Here is a 23,704-nt window from a genome sequence, read left to right as displayed (position 1 = left end):
GGACAAGGCTTTGGCTACCCATAACAGACATTGGCTGAATGATGCCACAGCGGTTAGAATACTTGGCCTGGAGCGGCTCGTGCCACCACCTCTTCGTTATCAGCATCACGAATCACCTTTGCGCAACGCCGATGTATCCTTCTGGCACCCTCCTCTAGCCTGATATGAGAAGAACTGCAGGGAGGGCTGAAAATTCCAGGCAGCAGCTATCGAGTGGCTGCATCACTTGGCTTGATTGCCCAGCCCAGAGCCTATTTTTCCAAGGTGGTGTGTCAGACGGAGGCCACCCATAAGCTGTCTCTAGGCACAGCCCCCGCTTCTGAGGTTGCCTCGTCTGCCTTTTTCCCACTTTGCCATTTCTGAGTCATATCGCGTCCGTGATCGAGTGTTTTTAAATCAGCTACTTCCGTGTTTCTTCTACGACTTCCATTTCAAGCATATTTTCATCTATCCATCCGTCAACGTCCGACTTCATCAACATCTCTTGTCCTATTCAGAATGCCTGGGCAAATGCAACAACAATCGAGTGGGCGGTCAATGACCAGCTCATCATACGACACTATCCGCATCAACGCGAAGGATGTTAGCCCACAAAAGCTTCTTGCTATTCTCGAACGAAGTCTTCCCCGAAACAAGTTCTCTGTCGAGATGCAACAAGACATATACACTATACGATGGGACCGGGACTCTTTTAGACGTGGGACGTAACACTATATTGTTCTGTGCCAAGCATCTTCCCGAGACTTTCAGAAAAGCTCCTCTCACGAAGGCGCATATCAGACTCTCATTTCACCGTCCATGACAGTCTGGAAACATAGTATGGGCCTCTGAACCTAGTCATCATCATCACCATCATCACCATCATCACATATATTTTATACGTAGAATTATAGCAATCGGCAAGGAAATGAAGGGTATTCAATGAGAAATATGAATCAAGATTTAGAGAAGCGACAGCTAGTAAATCACAACATCCTCTCCGACCCTTGCGATGTTATGTTCAAGAAGCCAGGCCACTCCGACTCGAACATAAACCTTTGCCTGCTCTGATTCGTCTTCGGATAAGGCAACGAGGAGAACGTAGTGTACCTGAGCTCGCGATTCTCGCTTCTTGTCTTTACCAAGGACAATCCCCCGCAAGCTGGATGGTTCGAGCCTAGATGCTCCTTCATCAAGTTTGACTCTATCTTGCATATCCAGCTTACCCAATTTGATATCTCTAGCAACTGCTTTCAACACTGCCCTGTTGCCGTCTGTACCGGTTTCCTCACCAGACAGCAAGCAGTCTGTACTCCATTCGACCTTATCAAAAGGTATGTTCGCATATGTGATCGGGCCCTCGTACGCCATCCATGACCAAGAAGGAACCCGACGATCATCTTGGAACATGATACTTTTCAGAAAGATATCCTTATGTCGGGACCAGAGAAGACTTCTCGCCAGGTACTGCTCAAAGACGCCAAACTCGCCGCGAGTCTGGAGGACACTTGAAAGGTGCTGCTGCAAACCCAGAATGGCCACTGGCCGGTCTGAGATGTAGCTAAAACTGAGCCTGGAATATCTCTCGTAAAGATTTTGAAACAGAGTGATTCGCCCACCTTTGTAGTACTTGAGTATGGCCTTGGGGAAATCCGAGTCTGCGAATAGAGCTGATTGAGGACTGGCAAAAAGTAATCGTTAGACCAGACAAAGAGCATGATGAGTAATAACGAATACTTACTTTGACAATTTGAAGAGCCTCTCACAATGAATTCCATTTCCGCATTCCCAGTAAACTTGCGTCTTGGTGAAGTGCAGTGTTCTCCTTGACAAAGCTCGCTCCTGCATCACCCAACCGCGAGTATTCAAGGGAGCTGACTCTAAATCTTCGTTACAATCTTCCATAAACTCCGAAATGTAAAGCTGACCACCACCAGGAGTTTCTATATTAGCAAAAAGCGCTGAGTTGAACTTTGGAGTAAGAAAGCCCTCGTTTGATGTCGCAGCTGATGTCGCTGCGATTGTGCAGTAGGCGTTGTTGAAAACCTGACCCATTCGGGCAGCTTCTCGTCGCCAGTCTTCCGGGTCATCCTGGATGATGCACAGTGAGTCTATCCACAGGTATGGTATCTTAAGTGCTCTCGTGACTTTGATGGCTTCCTGGAAATTAAGAGGCAGTTGCTCGTGCGGTATCTCATTGCGGAATTTGTCGATGTTGTCAGTCAAGGTAGACAGACTCGTGCTGCCCCCCCAGCAGTGGCTAAGAGCAAGATAACGTAGAAAGCCAGATTCTTTAATATCAATCAAGTGCTCACTCGACTCGCCCACGTGAATTAGCCTAGTGGGCATCTGGACAGCACAGCCGCCGGAGGATGCGTCCCGTGCATGGCCGTGATCATTATCACATATTTGGAGCCACTCTTGAAAGAGACGATACCGTTCACGGCTTTCTGAAGGGGACAAAGTTGGATATCCCACTTGGACTGATCCAAGATCATGAGAATTGAAGGCTGGTGAAACGGTCAGTACGACAGTCGCTAGCTACAGTGAATGCATACCAGGATCCGAGAACAGTGACAGGATTGGCAGACCGTCACGCCCATTTAAGTTGAGGGTAGGGCCGTTCCGAGCGCATTGTAATTTCTGATCCTCTTGAAGGCCAATCTTTTGCGAGACGGCGTAGAGAAGATTACACAAATTACATGCTGACGTATAAGTTCCGAAGTCCCTCACTCTACCAGATATCGTAGCATTGGGCTCCCAGATTTGAAGTTTCGAACATGATTCGCACAGTTGGCCCCTTTCTTCTGGGCTGGGCCTGGTAGTCTCAGAGAAGAATTTCTGTGCAAACTCATTGTCTGGGCTGACTGTCCATTGATTAAGGAGCTTGGCACTTTGCTGTTCCAGTTAGTATATACCGCATACTAAAGGATGACTACTGTAAAACATACCCGCTAATAGCGTCTTGTAAGCAGACTGAATCAAGATAGAATTTTCTTGATGCACTAACAGGCTCGAGAGTAGTTAGTACGGGATATTGAACCTCCAGAGCACAAGATTGACTGATACATACATTCTGTATGTTACGATGTCGGTTCTTTCGTCAGCCTTTCCACTCTCCACCAACGGACGGACTCAACAGTCAACTCACATACTATCTAACCGTCAGCTATCGAGTTCAACACACTGAAGCTCACATGCTCCACATACAATCATAGCAGCGGTATTACCCGAAGGGACAGCTGTAGTATTTAAACCATTGGTTTGGGTACCAGATTGCTCAGGAGCGCTTCGACTCGTGGCGTTGCTTCCGTTTAACGGACCCTGACCGTTTTGACGATGATCGGACTCGGCGGCCTGCTCGGCAGTCAGGCCTAGCGGCAAATCAACCACGTTACTCGGCTGGAGATACTCACCGTAACTATCCCTTATGCTTTTCAGTTCCTTGTGAATATTCGAAGCACTCCTACGATCATCGCTGTTGACAAGAAGCATTTGATCCAGAACCAAGGTCAGAACTCGCTGGACGGCCTTATCACACGGTGTATCTTTGATAGAACCATTTAGGTTTTGTATTCGATCTTTGACCCTCGTGTCAAGGTCTTCCTGTGCAGAGTTCCAGAAACGTCGGTGACTTTTCATAGACCGGTCGAATTCCTTGTACTCTTGCTGTCCCATTTTGGCCCAGATGAGAAACTCGATGAAGACGCAGCCAAGAGACCAAATATCAAACTTGCGTGATAGCTTGATGACATCAGAGTCTTCTACTGGCTCCCCGTCTTCATCAAACAGGAGGTCAAATTCAGGGGGGCTGTATCGCCTTGTGGTAGCCTTGGCAGTCGTCCCGTTTAGTCGCCTGCTTGTTGCCAGGATGTGAAGCTTTGAGAGTCCAACGTCTGTTATCTTTAGGCGGTAGCTACCAGACTTCTCCGGGAACAGGAGGATATTGGCAGGCTTGAGGTCACCATGCCGATATCCTTTATCGGCCAACAGACTCAGAGCGCTACAGAGTCCAACCATTTGATCCAGCATCCATATGATAGCAGCCATGCCCTCGGTTGAATTGGTTTTCAAGAAGTTATACAGGTCTCCACCCTTCGCCCATGGGAAGAAGAATAAGGCCTGCTTTCCTCTGTTGCAGGCAAGAATTGCTTTGACAAGGTGGTCATGATCCAGCAACCGAAGAGATGTTACGTTAGCCATCTCTTTTTTGACATACTTGATTTGATCTTCGCTCCCTAGCTCCATTTTCTTCATGGCCATCGAGTGCTATGTCACGTTAAATCAAAGACGCTGAAGAGTCGGGCTTGGCGGACTCACTTCTACCTGCTCTGGAACATGCGCAGGGTGCATCTCAATCTCGGAAACGGAACTAAATCCTGAGACAATAGGAATTCCTTGCTTGACCAACGGTAAAGGGACCCTTTGCTGCAGCACATATTCGAACTCTCCCTCGAAGATAGGGGCCAAGAATGGCCATTGCTTCTGAATGAAATAGTCGACATCATTATAGTCAATTCCAGCTCCAAATGGAGTTGTAGTCCAGTTTGAATCTTTCGCACTTTTGAATTTGTACCCTTCCCGCGTCCATAGAAGCTCTATAGGAAGATGATGATCAGAAAAGCCATTGGATAAGAACTGGCCAATGCGATCTAGCTTGCCGGTTCGAGCTAAGATGAGAAATATGATCTTTGCAGGGCATTTTTCATCATAGATCCGTTTCTTCAAGGCATCCCGATTTGGGCATTTTTGTTCTCTTAGGATGTCGCTAACGCACTCTTCCGATGTCAACATTTCAATCGTAGTAGTGGAGATGAAGACTTCATCGCTGGAATTCTGCTTCTCCGCATTCTCGCACTCATCTATGAGACGAACTAGGGTCCAGGGTGTCGCAGCCATGGCTAATTCAGTTGATTTGACAAGGTATGTTGGGGTTGTAAATAAGGCGGCAATAAAATGTAGATGTCGAACATCATTGTGAAAATGGGGTTCAGCCAAATTATATCTTGGGTCTCTGCACGGTCAGCAGCATGCGCCAAGTAGACACTTTCAACCGCATAATGCCTAACCATGCAGCATTGCCGAACTGTGAAATAAGCCTATCATGAAGGCTTTTTCAAGCTCGCTTTGCATTTTCAACTGTAATGGTGCTTAACTCAACGTCATAATTTTGACGTTGTTTTAGCCAGTTTAGTCACCCCTACGACTGTCATTGGGCTATGCTAACATCAGCTGATATGCATATTGGTCAAGGCATCTAGCCCCTCCTCTCGTTGCCTGGTCTGAGATTGTAGTTGAACATAATATTTGGAGTATTGTACAGTGATACAGTGGGAAATGGCAGCGACAGTGATATTGAGTAAGTCTGTTGTGAATTCAACATTATGATCTATACTAGATCTATTTATCTATTGTCAATTACGCTGCGGCATAAGCTTGGCCAAATGGCTCCAACTTGGCTCCGTCAATATCAACATATCCGTACTTAGACTGATCATCATTATGCGCCATACCCTCACCCCACTTCTGCATAGATTCTTCAAAGATTCTCTTGTGATCCTCTCGGCTCAAGTCAAGAGGGTGCTTGTCCTTACCGACTAGTCGAATTCTAAACAGAAGTTAATCTTCCGGCGAACAATGATTATAGTGCTTATGTAGACTTACTGTGTGCCAGCAGCAACATTGGTGATACCAAAGTTCTGCTCGTCAAGCAAAGTGTCGATTGCGCTGGTAGCCTCGCCCTTGAGAATCTTGGCAGGCAAGTCAAACTCATTAGTAACGGGTCGTGCCAAACCAATACCATGAACCGTCTTGAGAGCCTCATTCATCGCCTTGACTGTTCTTAAGCCACCAGTGACGTAAGCCTTGGTCTTGGTAAGCTCAGGGATAATCTTCTCTGCAAATTCGAGGAAGAAAGCCTCTCGCTTCTTCGAACTCTCTCGTCGGTGGGAGAAGGCAAGGCTCTGGTAAGTTCCACCAGAAAGCTCGACGAAATCGAAGCCATGCTGTTCGAGTTGCTTGCAAAGGACCTTACAGTCATCGGTGGAGAAACCGCCTTCTTGGAACTCAACGCTGTTGACCTTGATGGACAGGCTAAATGACTTGTAGGGAACACGCGCACGGATGGCATCAGCGATCTCGAAGATGATGCGAGATCGGTTCTCGATTGAACCGCCGTACTTGTCTGTTCTCTTGTTTGTTGTGGGTGAAAGGAATTGGGCCAAAAGATAACCACTTCTCTCAGTTAGTGTGATATCCAGAGCACTGAGACTTGGCTTGCTTACTGTGCACCATGCAATTGAATACCGTCATAACCAGCCTTGTGAAGGAACTCGGCAGCATGAGCAAAACCCTCAATAACATTCTTGAAGTCTTGCTCATCCATGGGCTTTGGCTTGGCAAAGTGCATGCCCATCACCTCACCCTCAAGTTGCACATCACTAGGAGAAATAGGGCTCTTTTGAATGTTATCAGCGACCTGGCGTCCAGGATGGCTGACCTGCGCAATAATCAAGCTTCCATGCTTCTTGCTAACAGCTGCAAGTTCCTTAAATGCTTCAAACCGCTCACCAGACGCGGGTGCATCTCGTGGCACGATGGGGTTTCCAGCAGCCTCGAGCTGGTCATACTCAATCATGACATTTCCAGTCAGGATAACACCGAAATCTCCCTCGCCCCATCGTCGGTAGACGTTGATAAGTTCTGGTGTAGGAACGCCTCGCTTCTCAAGGGCTTTAGGATCCCATGTTGAGAGTCGTTCTGTCATTGCCGCCTTCATAAATCGGTTCTTGGCGGTTTTACCGCTGAACTCGAATTTCAGAGGCTGGCCCAAAGGGCTTGCGTCTGCAGGTTCAGTCGAGAATCGTCTTGGTGCCATTTTTGGAAATTATTAGTATTTTACAGCTTGCTGTTCTATTCACCAGAGCAAAAAGCGCCGAGACATGTGCACGTTTATAAACGATTGCGAATATTAGAAATCGGATATTTCTGATGTCATGACTTGAATGGTAATTGTTCCATCATTGTCACGAGCTTCGCTCCAAAGACCCAGTCAATGCCGTCATGTTCCACTTTCAAACCACAATTTTGGTTTAGTCCACGGCGGCAATGCTTGGATTAGAAACTCTTTACCGAGGTATGGCTTCGATATAACGTTAACACCATCTACTAGAAGGACGCTAGAAGGTTCTTGGATTTCTGCCGAAGACTCAAGACGGACGGGAACCTACGCTTATGTGCCGATCGTGCGATTCATGAGCAAAGCACGATTGTTTTTTGATTGGGACAGATTATTCAGCATGAGTAATTGACCAACTGCCGAAGTCTATGACGCGTGGTTGGCAATTCCATTGGGGCAGCCAACCTGAAGACAGATGATACAAGGCTTCGCAATTGGGCAACGCCATAACGTACGTACGAGCCTAGCCTGCGGTCGTCAGCCTGAAAGTGCGGAATGGGTGTTGTCTCTTTGGGTTATCGGGGTGTTTCTTCCGAAGAGTCGCAGTCTCGTGTTGGGTTCGGCGGTATGGATCCGATGGGAGTAGTTGACATACTAAACCCAAAGCTACAAAGTTATGGACTAGAACTGCCCTTGCATCAACTTTATCCAACAAGATGTGAAGCCTAAGGGAATTGCCAAGTACTTCCCCGCAATCTGAGAGTCATGCTGAAGTTTTAGTCTCGTCTTGCATGAGTTTCCAGCTCAAGTTGAGAGCCTCTGAACACGGCAACTGGCTGTGCTGCTAATTCCCGAGGCAAATGCCGGGATCAGGGTAACATTTCCCCCCTCATCATCCAGATTGGTATGGATTGCCACAGCATTGCATGACAAAGCGATGACATGTCAGTCACGTTGTGAAACCTGTCCGCAGCCCGCAGGACTTGCGTTGCTTTGCAGATTTCTCTGCCAATGGGGCCGCAAACCTGGCTGCTATCGTACAGATACAGCCCCCAGGGGGATCAAATGTAAAATCGGTACTTCTGACTAAGGATTTTTATAGCCAATCTTGACTGATCTGCTTGTAGATCAGTCTAGTATTATCTCTATAGATATACTGAATATATGATATCTTATTGGTGTTATTAATTCTGTTGTGGCAAGAAATACCTAAAAAATCGCGGAAATGCACATTTGATACCCCTGCGGACTGTATCCGACGGAGGTCAAGCACGTTGCATGATATGAGTAAAGAGGCGATAACAATCTGCTCCAGCTATTGGGTGAATACTACTCTGTGATTTGGGTGTCCGAGTTGGCTGTTCCGTATCGAGGATGGAGCATGTCTCACCAAAGACCATGGTTACTTTGGGACAGGGCTTGATCGGCAGCAAGTGAAGCCAGCCGATGACAGAGCCAGAAATATTACCAGTTCCGTAGTGTTTGTTCCCGAGTGAGTTGCACTAGCATGACCTACCAACTCTTGGCTGCAGAAGGATCTTAGTTGCAGATCAACAAGGCGGGGGACAAGACCGGGACAGCTACCTCGGCATCCCAGGGTGATGGTTTCCGCTCCCTACGATGATCACATAAGTGACATATTGCATCAAGCCCCAAGTGAAACATCCTGAGAGTGCCAGTACCAACTGTTCATTCTCATCAAATCATGGCTGCTCACAAATCCGGCATCAAGGTTATCATCGTTGGAGCTGGCTTTGGCGGCTTAACTGCCGCTATTGAATGCCACCGGCAAGGGCACGACGTTGAGATTTATGAGTCCTTTCCTGAACTCAAAGTTCTCGGAGACATTATATCATTTGGTGGCAATGCCGGCAGGATCTTTAATCGCTGGTCTGACGGGGAGATTGTCGCTCGTCTGCGCCCCTTGTGTATTGACATTCAAGACTACGGCTTCAGAATTCATAAATGGGACACAGGGGAGGTTGTGTACCATCAAAAGCGTCCCCCTCCAAACCCTGAAACTCCAGTGTTGAACGGCCACAGAGGCGAGTTGCATGAGATTATCTTCAATTATGCGCGCGGTGAGCTGGGGATTCCGATTCATCTCGGCCAGCGAGTATCTGAGTATTTCGAGGACGCTACACAGGCTGGCATTATTCTGAAGACGGGAGAGAAGGCGGGTTACATATGTTCCACGGAATACAGATCTTCTACTAACTCTTGTTCCAGATCACTGGCGACGTGGTAATTGGTGCTGATGGGGTGAGGTCAAAGGCAAGAGAGCTTGTTCTAGGATATGTTGACAAGCCCAAGAGCAGCGGATACGCTGTTTGGAGGGCATGGTAAGATTGAAGTCTTTGACAGTGACCCCAAATCAGTTTCCTAACAAATTTAAGGTTCTCAAACAAAGATATGATTCAAGACCCTCGCACAAAAGAGTTCTGCGAGAATGGTGATACCTTCAACGGCTGGATCGGACAAGATGTGCACTTCCTGTTCTCAACGCTGAAAGGCGGCAAGGACTGTTGTTGGGTACTTACTCACAAAGATGACCATGATATCGATGAGTCGTGGTCGTTCCCTGGTAAGATAGAAGAAGTGTTAGAGCTCCTGAAGGATTGGGATCCAACATGTCGAGCGATCGTGGAGAAGACACCGGCAGTGGTTGATTGGAAGCTGGTCTATCGCGACCCTTTGCCGACTTGGATCAGTAGCAAAGGACGAATCGCACTTCTTGGCGATGCTGCTCATCCTTTCCTACCGACGAGTGCCCAAGGTGCAACTCAGGCCATGGAAGATGGAGTTACCATTGCTGTCTGCTTGAAGCGAGCGGGCAAAGACAACATTCCTGGTGCGCTCAAGGCTCATCAAGATTTAAGGTATGAATAATGACGCGCTACTTGTCTGTTTCTCTAGCAACACTAACACGATGCTAGATATGAGCGCGTGAAGGCGGTTCAGAAGACGGGAGAGTCAACCAGAGATCTGTGGCACAAAACGGATTGGGATAAAGTCAAAAAAGATCCTAGCAGTATCGGATTCCCACGCGAGGATTGGATTCACCAATTTGATGCCGAACAGTACGCAGAGGAGAATTTTGAGAGTGCTCTCAAAACTCCAGGGCATGAGGTCAAGGATAACACGCTGGTCGATGAGGCCCCTGCAACAGCCCAAGTAGGGCGTAACTCTGACTTGATCTGCAACTCTAAGTGGAACCTATTATGCACCCCGCACTTCGGTTGAGCGCCAACCCTCATCGATATAGCTAGTGATAAGAGGTTTCGCTGTTTTTGTGTCTGGAAGAGCGATTGTGAGGCGATTGGCCAAGTCTCTCTAGTCGAGCTCCAGTATGAAAGGAAACTGTAGCCGCAGAAACGTCCATCGCGGTTAACTGCTTGATTCATCTGATTATCTTCACTTCATCTGGCTCTTCATCATGGCAAACCAATCGCAGGATACCATCCGTGCCCATTGGCGATGTTTCGCAGCATGCGGAATCATTGTTCTCTCTCCTTTCCAATATGGTCTTGACTTCGGGTTAATCGGTGGATTACAAGCCATGCCTGGCTTTCTGAAGGTAGGCAACTGAATTGCATGCTGTTTGACAAGCATCCGAGCTTTGTACTGATCATCACTTTTGATCAGATCTATGGCTACCGAGACCCCGAAGTCGCAATCGGATGGAACATTGACACCACTCGACAACAGCTTATCTCGTCCCTGATGACGATGGGCGCCTTCATAAGCTCCAGTCTCGCGGGTTTCGTTGCCGCAAAGCTTGGAAGGAAGATGTGTCTTTGGATGGCTTGCATTCTTTGCGCAGTATCGAACATCATCATGATGACTACGACTCATATTGGGCCGCTGTACGTCGGTCGACTTCTTATCGGGTTGGCCAACGGCTACTTCATGACCTTCTCCCAACTGTACATCCAAGAAAGTAGTCCGGCAAAGTATCGTGGTTTGTTCTTGACCGTGTTTCATCTGTGCACGACCTTTGTCAGTACTCCCATCTGATAGTATAAAGAATACATCGATACTGACTCGTGGTTCATAGGGTACACTCATCGGTACCATAATCGACTGGGCCACAGCGAAACGCCCCGATCGCTCTGCATATCTCATCCCTCTCGGAATGATATATATAGTTCCAACTATCATATTCGTCGGTTTGCCGTTCATTCCAGAGTCACCAAGATGGCTTGTTCTTCAAGGACGCCATGAAGATGGCCTCAAGTCGCTCAAGTGGCTGAGGCCAGAGGGCGCAGACACCGAAGCGGAGCTTGCAGAAATCCGTCAAGCTATTGACAACGAGCGTGCATTGTCCAAGGGTGTCGGTATCCTCGATATGTTTAACAATCCGATCGATCGAAGGCGGACCATGATCTCCATATGTGCTGTTTGCCTTCAAGCTGCCACTGGATCAATGTTCATTATTGGTAACCATCCTTGTTGTCCGCCAAGGAATACGCAACTGACCTTTAAACAGCTTACAAGGCCTACTTCTTCGCCATGGCCAAGGTTCAAGACCCATTTGCAATGAGTAACGTTCTCAGCATGGCAGGTATGCTTGCTATCATCGCCAATGTTTGCATCGTTGTGCGATATGGAAGACGACGAGTACTGCTCTTTTGTGGCCTCATAACTGCTGGAATCTTCCAATTGATCATCGCAGTTGTCTATGATCACAATCCAGGGGCGATCGTCACCGGCAAAGTACTGGTTGCGCTCTCATGCTTCTACATGATGGCTTTCAATGTGAGTACTCCAAGGTCTATTCCAACACGGCGTTGCTGACCTTCTCTTTCAGGGCATGATAGCTCCATATTCATGGATGGTTGCCGGCGAAATCCCATCACAGCGCCTTCGAACCTACACCTTCGGCCTTGCTGCAGCAGCCGGGTTCCTTGGCGCTTGGCTGATCACATTCACCGCTCCGTACTTCATCAACCCCGTTGCGCTGAACTGGGGGCCACGATACGGCTACATCTGGTTCCCTTCTTGCATCATTAGTGCTGTTTGGGTGTACTTCTACCTGCCTGAGGTTAAAGGACGAACCTTGGAAGAGATCGACGCTATGGTAAGCAAACCCGAAGTCGAAGCAGAGACCGAGGCAAAGTTACTCACTATTCTGTACAGTTCAACGAGAAGCTGCCAGCCAGAAAGTTCAGAGGTTACAAAATGCAGGAACCTGGTGTCGGAGAGACTGTTGGAAAGTTAAGCGTCGAGCTCAACGTCGTTGAAACTGAGAGAGTCTAGTGCCAAACATGTGGTGGGCTATTATGTGCTCGTCGTGGTGGCTGGTGTCTCTATATCACCTCTCTACCAGTTGGCATGGCCTGAAGCTTTACTCAAGTAGTTGCGAGTTAGTAAGGAAGAAAGTCAACGCTGATATCTTCAATCGTTTCCCAAGTGCGCGTGGAGTCATCAGGATGTTGAAGCCAAACTCTTTCCAATAGCTCCAGTGTCTTAAAAAGATGAGGAGTCTTCATCCATCTTCCGATGTCTGCCAGCTCATGCCTGATCTCATCTCGCGCAGACCCGATAGCATAAAGCCCAGCGGTGAACAAGGGTGAGACTAGCAGTACTCTAGGCGACAGTCCAGACTCACGAGACATTTTATGAGCGCAATTAATGATTTGAGCAATGCAAAAGCGGACTTCGGCAGCGAAAGGAGGCAGAGATCTCATACTACAGTACAGGTGCAAGAGTGCCATATAGAGAAACCCGGCGTTGCTGAGGGCATAGTTTTGGATATCGTTCGCTGAGAGGGACGAGAGCATATCTGATGCGATGACCATGTTCTCGGCTTTGTCGCGGAAAAGCCTACCAAGGATCTGTTGGACGAGACTATCCGTTTCGAGTTCGAGTTCAGGTGTCCGTGTGTGCTTCTTTTCCAGGAGAGCTCCGACTTCTTTGAACAATGCTGGAAGATCAGACATGACGCCACCGTAAATGTCGAGAAACGCCCCAGAGTCAGACTGGCCGTGGAAAAGAAGCTGACCACCGAGCAGCCCGGCCGGGCTCAGGGAAGCTAGTGCTTCCGCATTATGGAACCAACTATCCAAAAACCCCGTGTTCACAGCAATGTTAGGCCGAGTCATCACTTGGCCTGTTTGAGAAGACTGAATGATAGCACGCGCACCATCGAGATGGATGCGCCATAATGATGTTCCACCATAGATCTGAGCCTGGCAGAGCGTTCTCGTTGTAGCCAATGCTACGGTTTGTGACGTGGTGTCAGCATGTTCCAACAATCTTCGGAGATGGTTGATGCTTGCCCAATGGAGACTGTCGATAAGTCGTTGCGAGTTTCCGGGCAGCATACTGATGGCATCAAGGTGAACAGCGGCGAAAGCCATTACGGCGTAGAGTAAGCTGGGCTCCTGGAGCGACATTGGGACGAGGAAGCGGCAAATCTCTGTTTTTGCATAGCTGCTGGGGACTGTAAGTCTCATCGTTTCAGAGAGGTAGAATTGGAAGAGGTATTGAGCCATGGGCGGGAGAAAGGATATCTGATGTTGCGGTCGCGGAACGGGTGCTTGTAACTCTTGCAGCGGGCTGCTTAGACCATCTAGTGATTGAACCCTGACTGAAGCCTCAGGAATGCAATCGCTTCTCAACATCAGTAAGGCATTGGTAGTGGTGACGTTCCCATCTTTTGTATTCGGTGCGATTTCCGGCACATGGCTTTCTGTCGAGGGCTGAAGTGTTCGCAAGTGGCTGGCATTTGACTGCGTCGCTGTGGTCCTCCGCGGTGCCCTGGGCCCAGGCGACTGGGCAGGGGTCGTGCTGTAGACGAAGCCATTGCCTGTCGGGGTGTTATCTAATACAGCATAAGTCAGTGTTCACTCGAGTCTCTCGTCAATTGAACGTATATACCCGTTCTTTCGATATCATGAAGGCACTTTCCGAAGGTGGACTTGGCGAATGATCTTCCGCCCCAACTCAGCGTGACTTCGTATTTGCAGATGCTCCCAGCCTCGACGCATCTATCGCAACAAGGCTTACCCTCGTCACACTTTTGCCGCCGACGACGACATCGCACGCACCCTCCTCGAGACCTGGTTTTCCTTGTTGACGATTTCGGAGTTTCTGGAACCAGAGCGCTCATTGCTATGGTCGCGGTCGCGGTCGCGGTCGCGGTCGATTGAGATGAGTTGGTAATGGTTTGGCGAGTGGCTCCAGCGAGCTGGGCTTTGTGGAAGTCCCCGCAGGGCTACGCTACACCACTAACGCCAGAACAAGATTAGTTCCCCCTGACTACGAACTACGAACTTCGTGTTGCTTTTCACTCACCAGTTCTAGAGTATTCTACTTCAACAAACTCTGTCAAAGCAACATCTACGAATGCATCATATCTCCAAGACTTCGGTGAGGCCTTCGCATTCTTACTTATGAAAGAAAATCGGTTTTCAATTGGGCCTGAGATGCCGTCTTTCTCCTTAGCCACTACGTCAAAGTTCGGCAGCAGTCCCTCCGACTTTTACACCCTGCAACCTCAATCCCATTCGATAAACTTCATAATGCACTTCTGGTCTTTCGGTCGAGATGTGAAGATCTGGTCATCCATACTCATATCACAAGTCATGCCATCCGCAGGGACTGTTCTATATCGTGAATAGATGTCACGCAAAAGTGTCTTCATCTCAACTATAGCAAGACTGGACAACATGTTAGCTGGAATCATGATGTACGAGCTCATATACTCACTGCCTTCCGATGCATGCACGGCCTCCATTAGAGAACGCAAAGAACAGTCGGTTTCGCTCAGTTGAGCCTTTCTCCTCTAGCCATCTCTGCGGTTCAAAGCTATCTGGGCGAGGGAACACCTCTTCGTCCATTCGATGCATTGAGTATGGTTGACAACTCACAATGGTACCTCCAGGTATCCAATGGCCATCTACAGTTGCGCCGCCTTCGGGCACGCACCTTGGTAAGCTCATAGGGATCGAAGGGAAGACTCTGAGACCTTCTTTGACGACTGCTTCGAGGTACTCAAGTTGGTCGAAAGGAACATCAGGGTTGGCTCTGAACTCATCGCGCAGGCGCTCCTGTATGAAAGTATAGCCTGGCTGGGAGATCTGCCACATCAGAAAGCACAGCGCATCACCAGTGGTTTCAATCCCAGCCAGCATGTGATCCATGCATTCAGATGCGATGTCAAATATGCCCATGCCGAACTTCTCTTCCTGCATGCGACTCACCAGTGTAAAGTCAGCGACACCGCCCTTTTTCACACCATTGAGCACGAGTTCTGTAGCTCGAGGAATACCGCGTGACTTTCCGAACAAGCCCAGCTTGCCTGTAACGCTACCAAGAGTCGGGTGATAATAGTTCAAGAGTCTTCCTGTTGTCATTTGCGTCAGTGCTGTACCCTCCAAAGATCTCGGGGATACTTACGAACAAGGCTATTGTCAAATACCGCCTCATGGAGTGTTTCTTCGTCTGACGCCTGAAGAATCGAGTCACTACCATGGGGATGGAACAGATGATGCGTGACGCAGTCGAACGCGTAGCAGTGGAGGAACATCTACTTCGAGTTAGCCAGGAAGCACAGAACGGATCATATAGCCTTACGTAAACGTCAAGCTCCTGCTTTGGAGCATCTCGACACCGAGTGATGAAGTTTCGTGATCTTTCTTGTATGCCGTGTAGAGAATCTTCACGGTTTACATTGGTGTTTGCGTAACGATCAGCGATTACCCGTCGTCTCTGGCTATGCTGTAAAGGGCTGGTTAGTGTCTTGCTCGTTCCAAAGCGAGTTCGAGACTTACTGGGCCTTTTAGCAGCATTGAGAACATTGTCCTTTCCTCGGTTAGCTCTATATATCACAGTGATACTGATTTCAACTTACCTGAGCCCGAACTGAGAGAAGAGGTTGTAGAAACTTGTCTTATCAAAGCCACTGCCCTTCGACAGATAGATCTCCTTCATAGCGTCAAGTGACGAGAAGACAACCTCGTTTGGGGCTACACGGACTGCGTTTCCGTACTTCTGGTGCATTTGATGGACATATTGTGTTCTTTTGCCGCGTAGCTCGTGGTATCTCAGTTGCCAGGGTGTAAGGAGACCTAGGCGAGGTCCTGGTAGGGAAGCCAAAGGTGAGCGCAGACGGACGATTAGAACACCGATGAAGATGAGCGCTGCTGCTCCAGCAAAAAGAGAAATAGAGAGTACCGCCATTTTGGGTTTTTATTGAGAACAAAAGAATAAAGACTCGAGAAGGGGAATGCCATGGCTATATATCCATCCATTCCTGGCATCCCATCGTGTCAAGCCCGATTTACGTGAAGTGGAGCATCTTGATGTGTGCTGCAGAAGACTGTCCAATGAAAGAGACCATCAGATTGCCCTCACGGCGCTTGCACCAAACAGGAATCTCTAAGAGATGACCGATTGGCTCCCGCAGTTAATTCACTATCATCTCGATAACTTCATTTACCTCTTCCGATTCGAGTTTAGGGTTTCGTGTTGATAAACGTTTTTCTATCTTCTTTGGCTTCCTTTTGAATTCTTCACCGATAAGCAGAAGTGGAGTCACGTAGTGACCTTGCTTGCTCCGTCACTACGCTCGCTCAGTCCCTGTACAGATTTCCCCATTTTGGAACGTCAAGGAACAAAGGAACATGTCAATATCTCGCAGTGAGTGTATTGGATACGATATGGCCTGTATAAACTGTTTTGAAAGTGGCTTTATCAAACAATAGTTCACTGGTCTCACTTCGTGACTACCATCTGGCATTTCTTCTTGAAATCCTCAGTTTCTCGCAGCCGCTTCTAAGTCTTCGACTTAATGCAGTTCCTCTGCCTCATGTCTCTCTATGACATTGAAGCGTAGAAACCCAGCAAATCTTGATAAAGCGGGTGGAAGGACAAAGCTTCAGGGTTGTGTCAACCCCTCACGGGCAGCGCAACAAAGGTCAGAGGAGTTCAGGATGGAAGCTGAGGAAGATTTAATTACAAGTGGTCTCCAATGGGCAACGCCCAATGTTTTGTCTGACAATGCCTGTCAAGTTCGTATACAGAAAGCGCACCACCATCTCAGTGCTGCCAAGGGCTTTCGGCAATTTCTATAGTAAGCATGGAGCTGCATGGCTTGGATGATTTGGGCTGACGAGCGGCTCAAATCTGACATATGATCGACCGGGACACGAGGTACCGTTGCTGACTGCCTCACAGCCATTGGCGCAGAGACATTTTGATTATACCATTTGGGAAGAGGATCGACGTGCATGAAGTCACGCAGCCTCCAAAGTGTGGATTATGACCAGGAAGACAAACCATTAAATACGGGAAAGTAATTCGAGGTACTGTGTTGAAACAAGCGCTGACTATTCTTATTTGAGGCTTTGAATATTGAATGGTCCGCAGGATATACAGTCAGTCAACACGAGAAGATTAGTCCGTATTAAAGCCGTAGGAAGCTTACTTCCCTAAAAATAGTGAGGGAGGATATGGTAGCTGGCGACGCTTAAATATGACCAAGTGTATAAAGAGACTCGCCATGCTCGGCATTCGATCGCAACCCAATTCAACCAACAATCTCTCATACACTACTTCAATACAGATTCTCAGTCTTCTATCAATTTTCACTCTAAATCAACCAACTTCTTCACCAACATGCACTTCACCGCTATCCTCACCACTGCGGTTGCAACCCTCGCCTTCACCGCAGCAGCTGCCCCCAAGACAGAAAACTTCGCAACAGCCAGCGTCTATGCCTTCAACCGAGACCAGAACACTCACAAGTTCGTCGACGCTCCCCTTGGGAAGCTTACGCACGTCGACTATCAGATTACCGATCTTGAGCTCCGTGGCGTTCAGTTCCTTCTCCCCGACGGCGAGAAGATCGACCCTGAGAATGTGACCTGTCAGATGTACAAAGACAGCCTTGGTACCCAACCTGGGAGCGCTGCTTTCACGAAGAAGACTCCTGCTCATATCAGTCTCTTCAATCCTGTTCAGTTTGGATGGGTTCTGTGCTATTTCAACGTTAATAGCGCCTAAGAGCCTGGAAGCTGTTGAGACAGTAGTTAGGGGTTGATCGCTGGGAACATAAACGGTACTTTTTGGGGTTATAGTCAATATCTTGGGGAGGGATCTCAATCAGTAGCAACAACGGAGCTAATTTACATTCATTCCCTCTCTCCTGTCCATCTTTCCTGCTTCAAAGCCATAGCTGACTATTCCACTGCTTCGCCCAACCCAATTTATAGTCGCGCCCATAGGTTTCGCTCAACTCCGGATACTCATTGCAGTGTGAACAATAGAATTGAAGTGCTCAGCGGCGTCCGGGAGCAGCCGTGGCATCGAGACCACTTCGCCAACAAGCATTCTGTACGAGATTATGGCGTAGTTGAAAACCTTTATGGAGAGCTGTCGAGATACTATACCGTACATATGTGCCAGATTAAGGAACAAGTAAACAACATAGTTGGTCGATATGCCCCATTTCTTCACTTCGAATCGATAGTCGTCAGGCTTTTGGCCAGGAATATACGCGACAATGATGAAGCCAAGTGACTCGAGCGACTTCACGCTCATCTTGACAAAATCAGCGGGCATTACCGACTTCGTGTAGTGGTCGCCCATCGCAAAGCAAATTTCTGCAAGCTCTAGTCGAACTTTGTTGGCAGACTTTCCCTTGTAGGTATTCTCCAGTTGTTTCAGGAGTGTTCTGGCTTTGGCAAAGTTGAATTGAAGCACTTGAGTCTTCAGAAGCTCTAAAGCCTCATTATAGATCTTGCGTCGCTTTTCCAGGGTAGCTTTGTTCTCCTTGCTTCTGGTCTTGCATATATCGCACGTACACTTGAAACCCCAAGTTGACAGGCGCTTCTGTACTTCCTCGTAGGACTCAAAGGTGATGGGAGTACAATAGGAGAGAAGCAGCTCCGTCCCGGCGGACATGTCTTGCGTAGCTCGGATGATTTGCATGTCGCCAATAAAGGAACGCCGACAGTTGCTGACACAGCTGTGGTTGATTCGGGAAGCGAGGAGCCAGATCCCAGAGGTCGAGTACGTGGAGTCCATGTTCTCGATCACTAGGGCGGTCTCTTTCTTGATAAAAACTCTGGTTTCGAAGTCATTGCTTGTAGTCTTCGGGGTGTTCACTGCGTTGTAGTGAATGATTCTTTCTACCATAAGGCTACAACCACGTTAGCAGGAGTGCCGACAACATGTCACGGTGAGATAAATTTACCCGTCAACAACAGGACATTCGTCACATTCAGTGATATGGAGCTTCTTGTGGTCGCCGTGGAAGAGTTCTTGGACGGTATAAATGTGTTCTGGGTTGTGATACAACTTCTCGGTAACTTGTGCCCACAAGAGAACAACGCCACCACCTTTCGCTTCTTCACGGGGCACGTTCGCTAAGACGGGATATGTCTTATGACTCTCTTTATCCATAAAACAGTATGAGAACGCCTTTTCGCAGAGTATCAAGTCCCCAGCAGATACGTCTTTGGTAAGGAAGAGCCCCTTGCCTCGGCCAGGGGCGTCGCGGATCTCGACAAGAGAGGAGAAGGTGGCGCAGTCAATCAGTGGAGGTCTCTCTTGAGCTTCAACAAGCATGTCTTCAAATGCATACTCGCCATCATACTGCTCCTTGAGTCTTTTAGAGACGGTTGACTTCAGGCTCAAACCAAGCACGCTCTTGGGAAACAACACTGTGAGAACCCGAAGCTTCTGTAGGCACTCCTCGAAATCTCCAAGGGTGTAGAATGCGCGAGCTTGAAGAATTAAGGACTCCTCGGTACAATCTGTAGGGTGATCTCCTTCGATAGCGTCTCGCATCGCCTGATAAGGGCGATCCAGTCGGAGATTGACTTCGGAACGGCCGAGATGTGCTTGCCGCTTCTCATCTGGTGACACTGCTGTATCAATAGCCAAGTTGTAACTTGATTGTGTTAGAAACAAGGTCATAGATCTAAAGGTCATGGAGACACCGACGAGTGTAGTGCGGGCAGCCAGTGCTCCTTGTTCGCGAGCTCTTCTCCCTCGGCCCGATACTCTGCGCTGTTCATGGTCTCTCTGTTGACTCTCCACTGCTCGGGGATTCTCTCGTCGTGGTCTTCCAGCCAGATGATGTCGCTTGGGTGGTAGACTTGCAGGGCGTAAGCCTCTTCGGCTATTGTCTCGAAGAAGGGATCTTTAAGGATGGCTATGGAGCCTTGAGCAGGATGTCTGATGGTCAACAAGTCAACATGGAGCTGATGGTAAAGCGATAGTAGGACTGCCGTTCCTTCTCCATCTTCCACGATGGTCATGATAGCTGCGGCCCGAGCGGGTGCGGTCTTCACCCGAAGCAAGACCTTCTTACCGCAGTGATGAGTTTGGAGTCTCATGTCAGAGATGGACATCAGTACAAGGTCCTTCTCGGGGATTAGGCATGGCTCGTAGAGATCTGGGATCGGAGTGACGTAGGCGGGTTTCTCCTCTTTCGTGCCTTTGCTTTTCGTAGCTTCCTGTCGGAATGCCTCGGCAAGAGCTTCAGGATCTGGGTAGTCAGTTACAAGTTGACCTTTGCTTGGTTCTGCTTTGATCAAGTCAGCTTTCAACCGTTCCAGGAGAGCGGCATAGCCGTCTTCCGTCTCCAAATCCATGTCTGTCTTGTTGGTGGTGTTGGTCATGGTGATGGCGGCAGATTAGGGTGATTTTGTTGAGTTTTGGGCTCAGGTGATGCAAATTTTAGGTTACCAAGATGTCAGTTAAAGGGGGACGTAGGACTGGCTAGCAAGTGGGTCAAAGTCGAGTTTGTTTGTGAGCTTTTTTCTTAGAATTTTCAGGTTTGCCGTGAGGCTACAGTCAAGCTCTAGTTTGCTTGCCCTTTGCAGCTGTTTGCCGCTGCCTGCCCATTGAGTGACCCTAACAGCTGGGTTATAAGGACACATTACGTTAACAACAACTTCAGCCTGGCACCCAAAAGCACAAGGGCCATAGTTTTTAACTATAAATCAAACAGTGACTAAAACATAGATATAATGCTACAAGAATGAGCAACACAAATATAGATTTTCTCATCATTGAAGACAGATGACGCTAGATTTTAGTAAATTACCGGATAATGGATGATGCTAGATTGCCCCTACGTTTCCATAAAAGTAGCACTAATATCACAAGTCCCTCTCTTTACTACCTCAGGGAAAGATTTTCGATCAAAGCCCAGCTATTCGATGTGCAGGGCAGTAGCAGACTCTGGTAAAAAGTCCTTAAATCAAGTCAGGGCCCGTCGATACTACCCACGGAAGGATCTTCTGCCAGATTGCAATGCCTACCTCTCAAGACACAAGCAATCTCAAGCCACATCAAACGGAAGTTGGAATTGCCGAGAGTCTGCGCCTTGGCCGGGGGGTCATGCTCCTGGGCAAAGGCAGTGCGTCAATCTAGTCCATAGGGCTGAGGATCAAGTCGTCACTCTTGAAATACTCTCCCTAGGCTCTCTATATCCACACCTCAGCCATGAGTCTTTTTTTTATCATTTTCCAGTCCTTGCAGATAGCTCTTTCTGTGCCAAAGAGCCAACCATTCTCGCACCCAAGCATGGGTTCAGCTGGTCTGGATGGTCTCCTTTGCAGCGAGTGGACACCATCCCGACTCAAAAACAGGAATATCCTTGATCTGGCAAGGCAGAATCCCTCAACCAAAGGCCCTTTATGTCTTTGTTGGGCTAGCCTTTCACGTAAGGGATACTGAACAACCGAGACACCAGAGAAATAGCGTTAAAACCGTCAGTCTGGACCGGTCTTGTGGCTTGGATATATAAGGTTAAAAAATAGCTTCGCTTAAACCAGAAACTGGCGACAAATCAACAACCCTGTCATCGTGGTCATAAGTGTCTAATTCCGGCATGTGGAATGAATTAGTAGTTGTGGCGGCGCGTTAGACTGCCAGGGCTGAATGTCACTAATCAAAGTTGGTGTTTGGAGCTGAAAATGCCACATGCGCTACTGGGCCAGGGGTCGTCATTCTTAACTGTTTATTTCCCACCAAAATTCCGATCATGGCTCGCCTGGGTTTCTGAGATCAAAACGACTTTCTTGATTCCAGTCAATCATGCGTGGCTATCAATCCTTCCCATTCCTTGCCTCGGCACTTTTGCCCAGGGTCCTTGCTGGACCTGGTCAAAGTCTCGACGCCATCTGCAAATCCACTGAAGGAACCTACGGTTGTGACAAGTACTTCCAGATCCCATACGGCTCAGAGCCTATCACAACATGCTTCAACACTAGCCCCTGTGGCGTTCAAATATTGACCAACAACCGGAACATCTGCGACCTTATCGACGATGCCATGGGCAATGATGGCTTCGTCGGCGGCTACACAGCATACTGTAGAGAGGCACCCCGAGCTATCAAAGAAGTCAAGACAGAACGCGCTGTCTGGGTGGACGGTAAACTCAAGGGCGCTAAATGGATTGCTTTGGCAACTGCCAACAGCGCTGAAGAGGTTGGTCTTCCTCCACCGTCATCTCATCTGATGCATGCTAAAGCCACAAACAGGAATTTGCCAATCGCGGCTTCAAGTACGGGAGCACCAGGAGCACTGTTCTTTCCAACCAACTTGCCAACAAGGATGGGTGGGTAGTACAGAAGGCAGCAGAGGTACGTCGTCTTTTATGCTCACCTAAGCTTGAGCGAGTAACTGACGAGGCTATAGATCAACACGAAGAGTTACTTAGACCTTGTCGAGCGCCTTAGTAAATGCGATGCTGGTGGATGCTCCGAAGACAAACTCGATTCCGTCTTGGAATGGTTTCTTGAGTGGATTCCAAAGGGCACTGAGATCAAGAACGGTCAGATGTCAAAGATGCTCGCCGACTGGGAAAAGACCTTTGCTACACCCTACAAGAACCGAATCATGGCCATCAAGAATGCTGCAACCACCGTTCAAACGCGTGTCAAGACGGTTCAAACCAAGGTCGACTCGATCAAGAAGAGTATCTGTCAGAAGAACGCTTGCTCCGGCAAGACCGCTTCTACATACCTCAATAATGGTCAGTGACTATTCCGCTCTGCGTGACTTTTCATTGCTAACTTCCACAGTGTCTGCCGCTCTTAAAGCAGTCAAGGATCTCAACAACATCATCGCCGCCGCTAACTCTGCCGACGAGAAGCGCGAGTTCATCTATTATAACTTCTTGGGCAACATCCAGGCTGCCTACAACCTTGATACGCAGTATCTTATCCCTAATAACCTTGTTGATATTATGGATGAAGGGAGATTCGACACGCTTCGCGGCATCATGCATGGCTACGGTACTGTCACTTCTGAAATCAACATGTATGCCAACGACATCAAGAGAAACCTTACTCCTCTCATTCTCCTGACCAAGCACGAGTCGAGATCTCGTGATGCTTTGAAGAAGATCAACGCTCAGCTGACTCAGAACTGGAAGAATAACGCGGAGCTCTCTAAGACTGCGGCTTCACGCAAGGTTCGTGATGGCTTCATTCAGATTCAGGGTAACCTGAAGAAAGAGCTTCAAGGTTCTCTCACTACCCTCATCAATGCGATCGACGCTTTCGATAATGACTTCCTCAAGTTTCCTCTCAGAGGTAACAAGATGGTGGTCGAGTGGGGAACTGCGTCGTATGATCGCTGGTACAATCTTGAGTTCAAATACCCTTGCAGGAAGGAAGTCACAAAGACATTCACCGAGGCCGGATTCTCAAAAGATCATACTTGGCCTGTCTTCAGCCCCTGCACATTCACTGCTCAGAAAATTGATATGCCCAAGGGCTGGATTCCATACATCAAGTATCGCTTCGTCAAACCATGATTGCCAACAAACAAGACTTCTTGGTTACAGTTTTATTATGAAAT

General features: G+C 48.3%; 8 protein-coding genes across 8 annotated transcripts; 3 read left to right on the top strand and 5 right to left on the bottom strand.

Annotated features, from left to right (window-relative positions):
• Positions 1-957: 957 nt before the first annotated feature.
• Positions 958-4,878, bottom strand: J7337_012598 (uncharacterized protein; the record flags this gene model as incomplete). The annotated part of the gene is made up of 5 exons (XM_044830110.1): positions 958-1,660; positions 1,721-2,429; positions 2,538-2,877; positions 3,190-4,248; positions 4,300-4,878. The coding sequence occupies 5 exons, from the start codon at positions 4,876-4,878 to the stop codon at positions 958-960; spliced, it is 3,390 nt and encodes a 1,129-aa protein (XP_044675026.1).
• Positions 4,879-5,397: 519 nt separating this feature from the next.
• Positions 5,398-6,856, bottom strand: J7337_012597 (uncharacterized protein; the record flags this gene model as incomplete). Its single annotated transcript, XM_044830109.1, has 3 exons — positions 5,398-5,587; positions 5,644-6,213; positions 6,264-6,856. The coding sequence occupies 3 exons, from the start codon at positions 6,854-6,856 to the stop codon at positions 5,398-5,400; spliced, it is 1,353 nt and encodes a 450-aa protein (XP_044675025.1).
• A 1,726-nt stretch (positions 6,857-8,582) lies between these two features.
• On the top strand, positions 8,583-12,136 carry J7337_012596 (uncharacterized protein; the record flags this gene model as incomplete). The annotated part of the gene is made up of 8 exons (XM_044830108.1): positions 8,583-9,057; positions 9,171-9,219; positions 9,274-9,756; positions 9,814-10,051; positions 10,935-11,316; positions 11,367-11,635; positions 11,688-11,957; positions 12,017-12,136. 8 exons carry the CDS (start codon positions 8,583-8,585, stop codon positions 12,134-12,136), a joined length of 2,286 nt encoding a protein of 761 aa, XP_044675024.1.
• A 107-nt stretch (positions 12,137-12,243) lies between these two features.
• Positions 12,244-13,275, bottom strand: J7337_012595 (uncharacterized protein; the record flags this gene model as incomplete). Its single annotated transcript, XM_044830107.1, has 1 exon — positions 12,244-13,275. The coding sequence occupies one exon, from the start codon at positions 13,273-13,275 to the stop codon at positions 12,244-12,246; it is 1,032 nt and encodes a 343-aa protein (XP_044675023.1).
• Positions 13,276-14,378: 1,103 nt separating this feature from the next.
• On the bottom strand, positions 14,379-16,063 carry J7337_012594 (uncharacterized protein; the record flags this gene model as incomplete). Its single annotated transcript, XM_044830106.1, has 6 exons — positions 14,379-14,487; positions 14,591-15,227; positions 15,281-15,410; positions 15,458-15,601; positions 15,655-15,685; positions 15,735-16,063. 6 exons carry the CDS (start codon positions 16,061-16,063, stop codon positions 14,379-14,381), a joined length of 1,380 nt encoding a protein of 459 aa, XP_044675022.1.
• A 1,437-nt stretch (positions 16,064-17,500) lies between these two features.
• J7337_012593 (uncharacterized protein) lies at positions 17,501-17,887 on the top strand (the record flags this gene model as incomplete). Its single annotated transcript, XM_044830105.1, has 1 exon — positions 17,501-17,887. The coding sequence occupies one exon, from the start codon at positions 17,501-17,503 to the stop codon at positions 17,885-17,887; it is 387 nt and encodes a 128-aa protein (XP_044675021.1).
• Positions 17,888-18,115: 228 nt separating this feature from the next.
• On the bottom strand, positions 18,116-20,511 carry J7337_012592 (uncharacterized protein; the record flags this gene model as incomplete). Its single annotated transcript, XM_044830104.1, has 3 exons — positions 18,116-19,025; positions 19,080-19,778; positions 19,832-20,511. 3 exons carry the CDS (start codon positions 20,509-20,511, stop codon positions 18,116-18,118), a joined length of 2,289 nt encoding a protein of 762 aa, XP_044675020.1.
• Positions 20,512-21,934: 1,423 nt separating this feature from the next.
• J7337_012591 (uncharacterized protein) lies at positions 21,935-23,660 on the top strand (the record flags this gene model as incomplete). Its single annotated transcript, XM_044830103.1, has 4 exons — positions 21,935-22,327; positions 22,381-22,482; positions 22,538-22,874; positions 22,924-23,660. 4 exons carry the CDS (start codon positions 21,935-21,937, stop codon positions 23,658-23,660), a joined length of 1,569 nt encoding a protein of 522 aa, XP_044675019.1.
• Between the last annotated feature and the right edge of the window lie 44 nt (positions 23,661-23,704).

The sequence above is a fragment of the Fusarium musae genome, chromosome 10, assembly GCF_019915245.1.
Source record: "Fusarium musae strain F31 chromosome 10, whole genome shotgun sequence".
NCBI classification, from domain to species: domain Eukaryota; kingdom Fungi; phylum Ascomycota; class Sordariomycetes; order Hypocreales; family Nectriaceae; genus Fusarium; species Fusarium musae.
This window is presented reverse-complemented; position numbering and strand designations above follow the sequence as displayed.